Source organism: Culicoides brevitarsis, chromosome 3, assembly GCF_036172545.1.
Source record: "Culicoides brevitarsis isolate CSIRO-B50_1 chromosome 3, AGI_CSIRO_Cbre_v1, whole genome shotgun sequence".
Classification (NCBI taxonomy): Eukaryota; Metazoa; Arthropoda; class Insecta; order Diptera; family Ceratopogonidae; genus Culicoides; species Culicoides brevitarsis.
This window is the reverse complement of record NC_087087.1, coordinates 2,457,423-2,470,829: the sequence shown is the minus strand read 5'-3', so window position 1 is coordinate 2,470,829 and position 13,407 is coordinate 2,457,423. Positions and strand designations below refer to the sequence as shown.

At 26.2% G+C, this 13,407-nt stretch overlaps 2 protein-coding genes across 2 annotated transcripts; one reads left to right on the top strand and one right to left on the bottom strand.

Moving 5' to 3' along the window:
• Positions 1-715: 715 nt before the first annotated feature.
• LOC134833116 (glutathione S-transferase 1-like) lies at positions 716-4,239 on the bottom strand. The gene is made up of 2 exons (XM_063847325.1): positions 4,113-4,239; positions 716-1,427 (listed from the first exon to the last, which is right to left on the bottom strand). Exon 2 carries the CDS (start codon positions 1,408-1,410, stop codon positions 778-780), a length of 633 nt encoding a protein of 210 aa, XP_063703395.1. The 5' UTR covers positions 1,411-1,427; positions 4,113-4,239; the 3' UTR covers positions 716-777.
• Positions 4,240-7,836: 3,597 nt separating this feature from the next.
• LOC134833587 (transcriptional activator GLI3-like) lies at positions 7,837-12,631 on the top strand. The gene is made up of 3 exons (XM_063847951.1): positions 7,837-8,802; positions 11,987-12,148; positions 12,209-12,631. The coding sequence occupies exons 1-3, from the start codon at positions 7,837-7,839 to the stop codon at positions 12,629-12,631; spliced, it is 1,551 nt and encodes a 516-aa protein (XP_063704021.1).
• The last annotated feature ends 776 nt before the right edge of the window (positions 12,632-13,407 follow it).

The following is a 13,407-nucleotide window of genomic DNA, read 5'->3' as shown; positions in this document are numbered from 1 at the left end:
GGAAAAATACATTAATGCACGTGAGTGTCAACGTCTCGCGATGATGATTTTTATTGAATTTAATGAAAACTGATTTATTTTGGAAACAGATGTTGATCACAATTAACGTTTTGAGAGAAGGATTCTCGTCACAACATAAAATATTCACTTATCTTAATGGGTTTTCTTGGATGGCGTTTCATGAAATATGGGAGTTATTCACCTTTTTGACGCGGCGAGGAGACATTTTGGCATCAAATATACGTTTATAAGGTAATTTTGCATATTTTTTTCTTTTAAAGATGATTTTTTTGAAAATTTTAGTCAATAGATGGCGCTTTATCTGACAAAAATTTCATTTTGAGAATCAAAAGCTTCAAAAATTAGCAACAGATGGCGCTTTATCTAACAAATATTCATTTTGGGAGTCAAAAACTTCAAAAATTAGCAACAGATGGCGCTTTATCTAAAAAAATCATTTTTAGAGTCAAAATCTTCAAAAATTAACAACAGATTGCGCTTTATCTAACAAAAATTCATTTTTGAGTCAAAAATTTAAAAAATTAGCAACAGATGGCGCTTTATCTTACAAAAATTTCATTTTGAGAGCCAAAAACTTCAAAATTTAACAACAGATGGCGCTTTATCAAACAAAAATACATTTTTAAGGACAAAAAATTGAAAATTTCAAACCAAAAAATTTTTTTCAAGACAATTTTTTTATTACGATTGAACATGAAACATTAAAAATGAAAAAAATTAGATGATGGAATTGCTCCGGGCATTTATCCGAGTGCTTTAAGCAAAGAATTTCTTGAACTCATCGCATCCCTTTTGGTTGAGTTCATAACCGGGCATGCTCGATTTGCATTGTGCAAACCATTTTTGCACATTCGGGTACTTGGAAAAGTCGAAACTGGCAACTTCGTACGTCGAAACGGTGGCTGCCAACGAAATATCGGCAATTGTCATCGAATCTCCAACGGCCCATTTGTGACCATCCAAAAAGGTGTTGAAGAATTCCATGGCTTCCTCCATTTTCTTCAAGTTATCGGGATTCGCAGGTGCCTTCGCGAACAATTGCGGATACCAATAGTCGGCAAAGCGCGAATATAATGTGCCCATGTCAAAGTACAAGCGTTGATGGACCATTGCGCGCTTTTGCGGATCCTTCGGGTACAAAGACTCGTCTTTGCCGTACTTTTCGACCAAATAGAGTTGAATGGCGCGAGATTCCCACAGCGAAAAGCCATTATCGTTGATGGTTGGGATCGTGTGTTGCGGATTCAACTTCAAGAATTCGGGTTTCATGTGCTCGCCCGCCATGAGATTGGTGAGTTTGAGATTGAGATCGACGCCGACAGCAGCTGCGGTCATTTGAACGGCACGGCATGGCGCAGATCCAGGCAAATAGTAGAAATCAATACCCATTGTTGATGATTTTTTAGCTGCAATGAGAGAGAAAACAGGAAATTATTAATCAATTGTGCCCACGAATGACGTCTACGCAATTTTTAGCGATAGTTTCAGGTAATGCACGAATGTGTGGGACTCCTTGTTACTCTAATTAATGCACAATTGGTTACTGAAATGTTCAATAGTGCGTTAAATGGGAGCGAAATGTGCAAGAAACTTCATGGTAAGTCAATTTTTGAACAATTTTCTTGTCGTTTTGTGTGATTTTCAATCAAATTTGAACTTTTTAATTCAATTTTTAATTAAAAATTAATATTTTATACACAAAATAAAAAAAAAAAATTTCAAAATGAAAAAAAAAACTAATTAAATTTCAGCTTAATTTTTAAGCAAAATATTATTTTTGAAAATTTTTATTGATGAAAATTGATTAAAAATTTTTTAATTTTTTTTTGTATGAAAAATATTTTTTAATTTTAATTTTTTTTAGATTAAAAATATTATTTTTGAAATTTTTTTTTGATGAAATTTAATAAAAAAATTTTTAATTAATTTCTTTTTAAATTATTTTTTAATTTTTTTTTTATAAAATTTTTTAATTTTAATTTTTGGATTAAAAATTTTTAACTTTCATTTTTGTATAAAAATTTTTGGAGAAAACTTTATTTAAAAAAAAAAATTAATTAAATTAAAAAAATATTTTTTTTGGCAAAATATTATTTTTGAAAATTTTTCTGATGAAAATTAATAAAAAAATTTTAATTAAAATTTTTTCTAAAATTTTTAACTTTTAATTTTGGATAAAAATTTTAAGAGAAAACTTTATTTAAAAAAAAAATTAATTTATTAAAAAAATATTTTAAATATTATTATTGAAAATTTTTCTGATGAAAATTAAAAAAAAAATTTAATTAAAATTTTTTCTAAAATTTTTAACTTTCATTTTTGGATAAAAATTTTTAGAGAAAATTTTAATTAAAAAAAAAAATTAATTAAATTAAAAAAATAATTGTTTTTCGCAAAATATTTTTTTGAAAATTTTTATTGATGAAAATTATTAACTTTCTAATTTTTTTTTGTTTGAAAATTATTTTTTGAATTTTTTTTAATTTTAATTTTTGGATTAAAAATTTTTATTCATGAAAATTGATAAAAAATTTCCAAAATTTCATAATTTAAAATTTTCTTATAATGTAAAATAATTTAATTTTTTTTTAAATATTTTTATAATGTGAAAATTTTTAGAGAATTTTTTTCATTTTTAATAAAAAAAATTATTTCATTAAGAAAATTTCTTAAAAAAATCTCAAAATAATTATTTTTAATAAAAAAAATTGATTTCTTTTAGAAAATCTTGCTCCGAAGAACAACTTTGTATTAATTTCCATTCACAAAACCGGCTTTTTACACCTCCAACAACAACTTTACCCGGCAAACAGCATTCCAAGCGAATTGCATGTCCTAAATTCCAATTACTTAACAATTCAAATGTCAAATCGTGCCTCAGCAAGAACAACATATTATTATAATTAATGTTTATCAAGCCTCGTTTATCTGTCAAGGCAGCACGACGGACCAACCAACGACAAAAATGAATCATGTTTCTATGAAATTCTCGATAAATTCTATGAACGCTCGTCAAATAACGGCATTTTAGTATAAATAATTAATATCGGGCTTGCATGCATCTAATGCAATGACAATTGAAATTCTGTGTGGGTAAAAAAAGTAAATTTCTCGCCATATTTCATGACTTGCCAAAGAAAGTTCCTTTCACCGCGTTGAGTTACTCGACAATTGTAACAAAATTTCGTGGTTCAAACCGGTTTTAACTGTTTTTTTGCTCTTTTCTCATTGAACGATGATTAATGTTGATCGAAAAAAGCAACTTGACTTCCTACATTTCGGATATTTGGTTAGAAAATTCAAAAATTTCATGCTTCAAAGGGCTTTTAGGTCAGAAATTCATCAAAAAATGCGCCATTCGTAACACGTGTTTGCCGGATTTTGTCAAAAAATGAAATTTAATCAAGTTTTGTGCGTTATTTTTCGCATGTGCATCATAAAAATTGAATTAACTCTCGGATCTTATCACAAAAAAGATGAAACAAACATTTGCTTTGTCATGTTTTGGCATCCGAATCATCATGACACATGAAAAAATAAAAATTTGCATGAAAAAATTGCTAACAGGTTGCATGGCGACGACTTTTTTGCGTACAAAGACGTTTGTTTTGTTTAATTTCGGTTTAATTTGCAAACAAAACACCTGCCTGACGAATGTTTTCTGAACTGAAACCTTATTTTCGGGCCTATTGTTCAAATAAAATTCCTCAAGTGTAAAAAATTACTTCAACATTTAATTAGAATTTGAAGTTTCATGCAAAAAAGTTGTATTTAGAACGAAATTCAGGTCTTCAAACCATGAAAAATCTAGAAGCCAGCTTCGATAAAGACAAAATTCGCTGATTCATGCTGGAATTATTAAATATTTTGCCATTATCTCGTGCACGGTACACACAATGACCTCGAGAAGCAATAAAATCAACGATAATAATTTTTGTTTGCACACCGACGCTTCAAAAAATCACAAAACAAAGATTACGCAACACTTGTACTCGGCAAAATTATCTCATTTGTGCGAGATTTTGTGCAAAAAAACACAAATTGTGTCGGTGAATGATCTGTTGTTTAATAATAAATGCAAAATTACTCACCAGGATACACAAAAAACGAACTGTTAGACACAAATAATCACGTTTGCCGGTCACAGAGTAACTAAACGAGTTTCCGTCGAAAGAATAGCTTTTATAGCTGCTGAAGCCGGTAACTAATACAAATGCAAGAAGGCAAGTACGAGAGAGAGACGATGATTGTTGGTAGTTGTAAGTACATTTCATGAGGTAATGTGTTAAATCGCACGAAGGTTTAATTTTTTTTATTGATTTTCATTAATTTTTGGTTGAAAGTTGCATTTTTGGTATTTAAAAAGTGAAAATTTACACGTAGCGCTTTATTTAAGAAAAATAAAAATTTTAAAGATAAAAAGTAAAAATTCATACGTTAGATGGCGCTTTATTAAACAAAAAATTAATTTGAAAGACAAAAAGTGAAAATTTATACGTTAGATGGCGCTTTATTAAAGAAAAATATCAATTTAAAAGAGAAAAAGTGAAAATTTATACGTTAGATGGCGCTTTATTAAACAAAAAATTAATTTAAATGAGAAAAATTGAAAATTTATACGTTAGATGGCGCTTTATTGAACAAAAATAAAAATTTGAAAGACAAAAAAAGAAAATTTATACGTTAGATGGCGCTTTATTAAACAAAAAATTAATTTAAAAGAGAAAAAGTGAAAATTTATACGTTAGATGGCGCTTTATTGAACAAAAATATCAATTTTAAAGAGAAAAAGTGAAAATTTATACGTTAGATGGCGCTTTATTAAACAAAAATATTAATTTAAAAAACGAAAAGTAAAAATTTTTACGTTAGATGGCGCTTTATTAAAGAAAATTATTAATTTAAAAGAAAAAAGTGAAAATTTATACGTTAGATGGCGCTTTATGAAACTAAAATTTCAATTCAAAAGAAAAAAAGTGAAAATTTATACGTTAGATGGCGCTTTATTAAACAAAAAGTATCAATTTTACAAAAAATAAATTAAATTTTTGTGTTTTTATGCACGAGATCATATCAACTCTTGAATTCAAGTTACATGAAATACGAAGAGTAACCAAAATTTTGTATCTTTTTCGCTTCTACATGTAACGAGTGGCCTGTATTTGTATTTCTTCCGTACTTCTTTTTTTTGCGTGTCGTTGTATTTACTATTTACATTGAACTGCGAATTAAAAATCTCACGAGAGGTTTGTTTTGGTCGTTTGCGTTGCCAACAAACATTGGTCTCCAAACTATTGATCGACTTTTTTTTCATTTTTTACGTCAACGCATGACTCATTACGTTCATTTTAATTCGATTCACAGACAGGTTGTCTCATTTCTTTTTCGTTTTTTGGGCATTTTGCCACAAATTCAATACGGAAATTATGAGAAACTTCCCCGTGAATCATCTTTTCATCTCGAAAAAGTTCAAAGCGACGACACACTTGTACCCCCTTTGGAATTAAGAAACTCGTAAAAAGTCAAACATAAATTTTCAATTATCTTTTATGATGTCACGGCGTGTTTGACAAAAGGGCATCGTTTATGATCTGTTGATCACGTTGACATTGAAAAACATTGATTAACACGATGTTCACTTTTTTGTGATGAGATGTGACGAGGGGGAGATCAAGATATGTTTTTAATGAGTAATAATGTCGTGTCACACATTGATTTCTCGTTAAATAAACATTTAAAACACGTAAAGTTCGAATTGGGGAGTTGTTAAAAAAAATAAAAGGTTTTATTGGATTTTGATTTGTTTTGTGGGAAAAGGATAATTTTGAAGAAGATTTTGTCTCAGGATTGTCAGTTTTCTTTAAATGGAAAAGTTTTACGATTTCTTCTTTTTGAGGAAATTTTATGATTTTTTTTTAAAGAAGATTTACGAAAATTTTTAATTCCAAAAAGAACTCTAAAAGTTTTGAAAAATTTTTTTTTTAAATCTTTAAATAAAAATTTTTAAATAATTTTTAAATATAAATTTTTATTATTTCTGTCTCGAAAGCATATTTTTTGGTAAACAAAGCGCCATCTTTTGACTAAATTTTCAGTTTTTGATCCTTCAGTTTAACTTTTTGCTCATTAGAGCGCCATCTGATGGCTAAAATTTAATTTCTTATCTCTTAAAACGCTTCTTTAAGTCTTTTGTTTGTAAAATTTTTAATTTTTCGTATCAGTAATTGTAAATTTTCATAAAATTTCGTTTCTTAAAGTGCCATCTATTAACCAAATTTTTAAATATTTTTTTTTTAAAAAGTACTTTTGCTTTAATAAAACTCATTATCATAGCATAACTTTGAGCTTTATATTAAATTTAAAGTTAATTCAAACCAAAAATCAGCGCCATCTATTGACTAATTTCTCACTTTTTATTTGGTAAAGCGCCATCTGATGGCTAAATTTGTTTTTAATTTAAAAAAAATAAATTTTTAAAGTTTTTTTTATTTTTTTTTTAATTTTTATTTCGTAATCTAAAAATTTTCATATCATTTTGTTTCTTAAATTGCCATCTATTGATTAATTTTTTAATATATGAGAAGAAAATCTTTTAAAACTGTCAAATAAAGCATTTTTATAAATTTTTACATAAAAATTAATTAAGAAAATTCTTAGTTTTAATATTTTTTATTCATAAAAAACATTTTTCTTTCTATATTTTCCTTTTCATGAAAATTTTAATTTTTTTTTTATCGATTTTTAATTATGATTTTTGAATTATTAATTAAAAATTAAAAAAAAAATAAAATTCTATTCTATTTTTGAAATTTTGATTAAAACAAAATTAATTAAATTTTAATAATTTTTTTTTGTTTAAAAATTTTAAATTTTCATATCAAAAAAATTAAATAACTTTCATATGAAAAATGAAAATTTTAATAATTTTCTTATTTTTTTTCTTTTGATTGAAAAAGTAATTTTTTTTTATTTATTCTTAAAATGAATTAAATTTAAATTTTTAAAAAAAATAAATTTTTTAAAATAATCAATATAATTTTATATTTCTGACCGGTAAAAAAATGTTATTCAAAAAAAATTCAATATTTTCATATAAAAAATTAAAAAACCGAAAATTTTTATCTAAAAAAAATTTTATTAATTTTCTTCATTTATTCCTCAAAAATTATAAAAATTATTAAATTTCCATTAACCAATGACAAAAATTTTCCAAAAACAAAACAAAACAAAAAAATCACTTGTCACGGGACATTCCCACTTTTTCAAAAATTTTCCTCATTCAAAATCTTTTTTTTAATTTACTCCAAAGTACTTGTCACTTTAATTCAACTTCATTCAAAAGTCCATAAATAACACTCGAGAGAGCACGATCGCCGCCACGATTGGTCCTGATAAAAATAGAACCCGAACACGATCAACGGAGTGAAAATGGTTCGATCCAGTAGCAGCGATCTCGCTCGTGTGTAGAACGTGTGCAAGGATCGTCGTACGCAAGAGAGAGCGAGAAAATATTTACATGTGTCTCGAAGAAAAAAAAAACTTGAGAAAAAAATTAAATCTTCAAGATGTTCTAAAATAAAATCTAATTTCTTGAGGATTCATTCTGTGACAAACTCTCGTTCAAAGAAGACGTTTTTCTTTCTTTTTAAAATTTTAAATTTAATTTTTTTGTTGAAAAATGTTGATTTTGTTGATAATTATTATCGTGTGCATTTTTTTATAAAGTGAAAATTTTTTTTTTAGTGAAAAAAAAAATTTTTAATGAAATTAAAGGAAAATTAACAAAAAAAAACAGAAAAAAGACAAAAAGTGATAATGATGATGCCAATAGTAGCGCAAAATGTTCAGCAGAACATAAAATGTGAGCCAGGTGTGATGCTAACGCCTAATTCAATTATCTCGCCTGCCTATTCGCCGTATGAAATGGCAACGCCGGCATACAGTTCGAACGGATACGCGTCTCTCGACTACAAAAATAGCGATTCCGAGAGTTTATATTGCGATTTTTTGCTCGATACGCCAGATTCGCTCTTCGATTACTCCTCAAATGTCGCTCAAACTGCCTCTGCGGAGCCCGTTGACAACAATTATTTCCGTTTTGAGCCCGAAGCGATCGCCAAATTCACGCAGCAGCAAGAAACTTCGTACGAAACTGCCAATTTTTGCGAGTTTGGAGACTTTTACAACAACTACAACGACTCGATCGAAGACCCATGGGTGTCAACTTTCAAATTTAACACGTCAGCATCGCCTCTCGAGTCACCCCAAAGTCCCGAAACGCCTTTGCCACGCTTTAATACGTTGCAAGAACTCACAACGAAGCGACAACAAGCCGTTCAAAGTCCTGCGGAGACATTTTCCGTGCCCGATTACAACTCAATTATCGAAAATTTTGACGTAACTTACCTCAATGCCGAATCTCCCGCTACACAAACAGTCCCGCAACAAAGTATTTCGCCTTCCGTGCAACAAGCTGTTCGTAACAAGTGCTCAAAACGCGTCAAAATGACACAAATTGCTCCGAAAATCGAAGAACTTGAACCCGAAACGCCCGAAATTAACGATTATCAATGCAAATGGCAAAACTGCGGGCTATTTTTCAACACTTTAAGCACTTATGTCGCTCATATTGATCGAAAACACGTCGAAGGTAATAGGAAAAGTGGCGAATACACGTGTTACTGGCATGATTGCGAACGGAAACAGAGTCCCTTTAATGCGCGCTACAAGTTGCTCATTCACATGCGAGTTCATACGGGCGAGAAACCAAATAAATGTCCGGTAAGTTTGATTTTTTTTTTAAATTTATCATCTGGAAAGGATTTTTAGTTTTTTTTTGCTTGACACACTTCGATAGAATTAAAAAAAATCCCGAAAAAAATCGCACGACGCGTAAAAAATCGTAAAAAAGTTGAAACATGTGTCCTGCTTTTTTTTTAACATTTTCATATTATTAATGATAAATTTTAATCAAAACAAAAAAATCTTGAAATATCCTCGTAATTTAAAACACATTTGGTTGCATCTTATTTCAAGATGTTGACAAACAACACGATAACAAACAACAACAGAAAAAAATCCTATCGCAATAATTTTTCATTTCTAAAGTTTTTTTTGTGTTGTTAGTTTGTTTGAGATTCTGAGAGATTCATTAAAAGTGAAAATTTTTTAAAAGTTTTCGTGAAATTATTTACTTGAGCGCATTTTTATAAAAATCAAATTGAATTACTTTTTTTAAAATTTATTTAAAATTTTAATTTAAATTTTTATTTAAAAAAATAATAAAAAAAAAATTTAAAAATAAATTATTTTTGAAATTTGTATTAAAATAAAAATTTAATTTTTCTTTAAAAAAATTTTTAAAAATTTATTAAAATTAATTCATAAAATTATTTTTAAAAAATCTAAAAATTTATAAAATTATTTTTTTTTAATTTTTTAAAATTATCCAAAAATATTTAAAATAAAATTTTTAAATTAAAAAAAATTATTTATTTAAAATCTTATTTTTTTTAATAAAAAGTTTATTTTTTTAGGTTAAAAAAATATTTAAAAATTTCAAGTAAAAACTGTTTAAAAAAATTATTAAAAAAAATTTGGAGTCTTTTTATATTTGAAAAAATTAAATTTAAAAAATTTTTTTTTTATCCAAAAATATTTTAAAAAATTTTGAAAAAAAAAAAAATATTAAATTTTAAAACGTAAAAATAATTAAATAATTAAAAAATTAAATTTTCAATAAAAAATAAAAAATATTAATTTTATTGAAATTTTTTAATTTAAATTTTAATAAAAAGTATCAAATTTAATTTAAATAATTTTTTTTTATTTTAATTTTTAAATAATTATTTTAATTAAATTTCATTCATTTTAAAATTTTAAAAACTTGTTAAAAAAATTATTAAAAAGTCGAATTAAAATAAAAAAAAAATTAATATAAAAATTTAAAAAAATGATAAAAAATTATTTTTTTTTTTTAAAGAAATTTTTCAGACAGACTTTTTTTTATAAATTTTTATAATTTTATTTATTAAAAAAAAAAATACGCTCTAAACCCTTAACAACAACAACAGATGTTGGCGAAGAAGATTGCCACAAGTGTTAAAAAGAAGGACATATTTTTGCATTTATTACGATGATGATCTATCGTTGCCGTGCAATATCAAGCCAAACTAACATGAAACGAGATTATTTAAACCATATGAGAATATGATACTTTTGAAAAAAAAATGTTTTCTAAACACATCGGGATAAAAAAAAGAGAAAAAAAATTTAGAAGAGGACTTTTATTTTAAATTTATGATCGAAATTGTGTTTTAAAATAAAAACAACAAAGTGCGTTTAAAAATAAATGATAAGAATTTTTTTTTCGGGATATTTATGGATTTTTTTTGTCACTTCTGTTATTTAATGCAGAAGCGCGACGCGCACGACAAATAAATAAATGAAGAAAAAATGATGAGTTAATTGAGGGTAACAGATATTTATGATTTTCGCTAATGCGGCGATGATCGAAGAGGGCAAAATGGTTAATTGGGTGTGAAATTAGGGAAATTTTTGGAAGAGTTGATGATTAAATTAACGGGTTTCAGAGTAAAAAGTGACTTTTGATGATCTTGAAAACGTTCATTAATTTAATTTATATAAAATTTAAAAAAAAATAAAATAAAAAATAAAAAATTATGCAATTAAAAATTCAAATTAAAAAAAATATTTTAAAATTAATTTAATTCATTAAATTTTTTATAAACTAAATTATTAAATTATTTTTTAATTTTTTTAAAATTATTTTTTTTTTTATTAAATTTTTTTAAAAATTTATTTTTTAAATTAAAAAAAAATATTTTAAAATTTCAAGAAAAAACTGTTTAAAAGAATTATTTAAAAAATTTGGAATCATTTTATAATTGAAATTTTTTTTTTTTTTTTAAAAAAATAAATATTTAAAAATTTCCAAAAATAATTTTAAAAAAAATAAATTTTTAATTTGAAAATTTTTTTTCGAAAAAAAAATTTTCAAAAATAATTAAAAATTTTTTTAATTTAAATTTTAATCATAAGTAGGTATCTAATTTAATTTAAATATTTTTTAATATTTTTTTTAAATTTTTTTCATGCAAAAATTTTCTGAAAATTTTAAATTTTCATCTAATTTCTCAAAAACAAAAAATAAATAAAAATAAAATTTGTCAGAATTTTAGCAAAATAAAATCTAAAAAATTTTGAATATTTTTAATTAAATTTTTATTACTATTCTTTTAAAAGATATGAAAAGAAGGAACCTAAAAAGTTAAAATTTTCAATATTTAATGCATAAAAAAAATCTAAAATATAAATTTTTTGCCATCTAAATATCAAAATTTTTGATTTTTCGTAAAAATTGAGCTCAAAAACCGCTCGCAAGAACTAAAATCCCATAAAAATTCACTTAAAATCCTTTTTTCCTCACATTTCTACCGAACAAGTGCACATTAAAGCATAAATTAAGACGATACGCTGTTACGCTGTACGGTTGTTGACCTAAATGAACCACATGTTGTTACATTTTGTGTCTTTTACAATCATCATAACACAAACATAACGCAAGTAACAGTTTACAATTTAATTTTTTATTCATTTTTTACTTGTTTGCTGCTTGATGAAAGTGAAAGAAAACACAAACGACGACAACGAACGTCATTTGTTCTGAGTTTTTCTCCCGAATTCTCGAGTAATTCAACTTTTTTATGTTGATTTTTACGCTTTTTCGTGTTTTCGAGTGTGTCAAGTCGTAAATATTGAAAAATTGTAAAATTTTATGACAGAAAATTTCCCCCCGAGAAATTTAATATCTTAATTTTTTTTACGAGATTTCGTAGAATCAATCAAAAATTTAACATTTTTTTTTACGAGTCGATCATGAACTTGACATGCACCTGTACAAACATAAAAAAATAATAAAAAAAATATTTTTTTACTCTTTCAGCACCCTGGATGCGATAAAGCCTTTTCACGTTTGGAGAATTTGAAGATACACACGAGATCTCACACAGGGGAACGACCTTATGCGTGTCAATATTCAGGATGTCTCAAGGCTTTTAGCAATAGTTCGGATCGGGCGAAGCATCAAAGGACACATTTTGACACAGTAAGTCTTGATTTTCGAAAAATTTTCCTTCAAATCTTAATTTTTTTATTTTTTTTATAGAAACCTTATGCCTGTCAACTGCCTGGATGCACGAAACGTTACACAGACCCTTCGAGTTTGCGAAAACACGTGAAAAATCACGCCTTAAAAAGCATCACGGGGCGTCGAAAGTCTCATCGGGACTTCAGTTCGAACGTTGCAAAGCCCAAAAAGCACCCAAAACGTCATTTTTCGGAATCGGATGTCTTTAGTCCCGTTCCATCGACCTCAGATACCTTCGTGGATGACGTATTTGTGCCAAATAACGCGCCAACAGATGTTCAACCGAAGCCGCAAGACGTTGGTTTTGACTTTATCGAACACGCAGACGAGACTTTTGCCAATAACGTTGGCTTTTATGACGACAACGAGTTTATTTCGTACGATTACCTGAAGAAATTCATCGATTCGAGTGATTTGAACAATTGTGAGCAGTATTTTTAAGCAATTTATCGTTAAATTTTGAGGTTAGATTTTAAATTTTGTAAATATTAGTTGAGAATCTTCATGAAAAACGTACTAAAGTTGCAAAAATTCGTTAAAACTCTCTTCAAGGCAGAGCAAGGACTGTAATATGATCGTTATTTTAGTTAAATTTTAAGTAAGTTAAGGCAAGAAGTTGAAAAAATTACTTTTGACAGATGACAAATGTCAAAAATTTATTAAAAATTTGATTTTTTTAAGTTTTGAGGTTATGTTTGTTACATTTTTAAACAAAATTTGTAATTCAAGTCTTAACAATGTTCAAAAATTGAATTTTATAAAATGACAGATGTCAAATTTTTAATAAAAATTAAATTTTTGAACATTTTTTTTCATAATAATTTTATTTAAAAATTTCAAAAACTAACCTCAAAATGTTCAAACTTCAAATTTTGAGGTTAGTTTTAATACGTTTTTAAATAAAGTTTGAACTTCGAGTCTTGAAAAGTTGAAAAAAATTAAATTTTATAAAATGACAGCTGTCAAATTTAAAAAAAAAATAAATTTTTCAACATTTTTTAAATTCAAAATTAACAATTTTATCTTAAAATTTTGAAAACTAACCACAAAATCTTAAAAAAACAAATTTTCAGTAAAAATGATAACTGTCAAATCTGTCAAAAGTAATTTTTCAAACTAACCGTTAATTTTTTTAGTACTTAATTAGACCAAAAATTGCTTTCTCAAGTGATCTCTTAAAATTTTTCATAATTTTTTATTTTTTTTCTTTGGTTTGT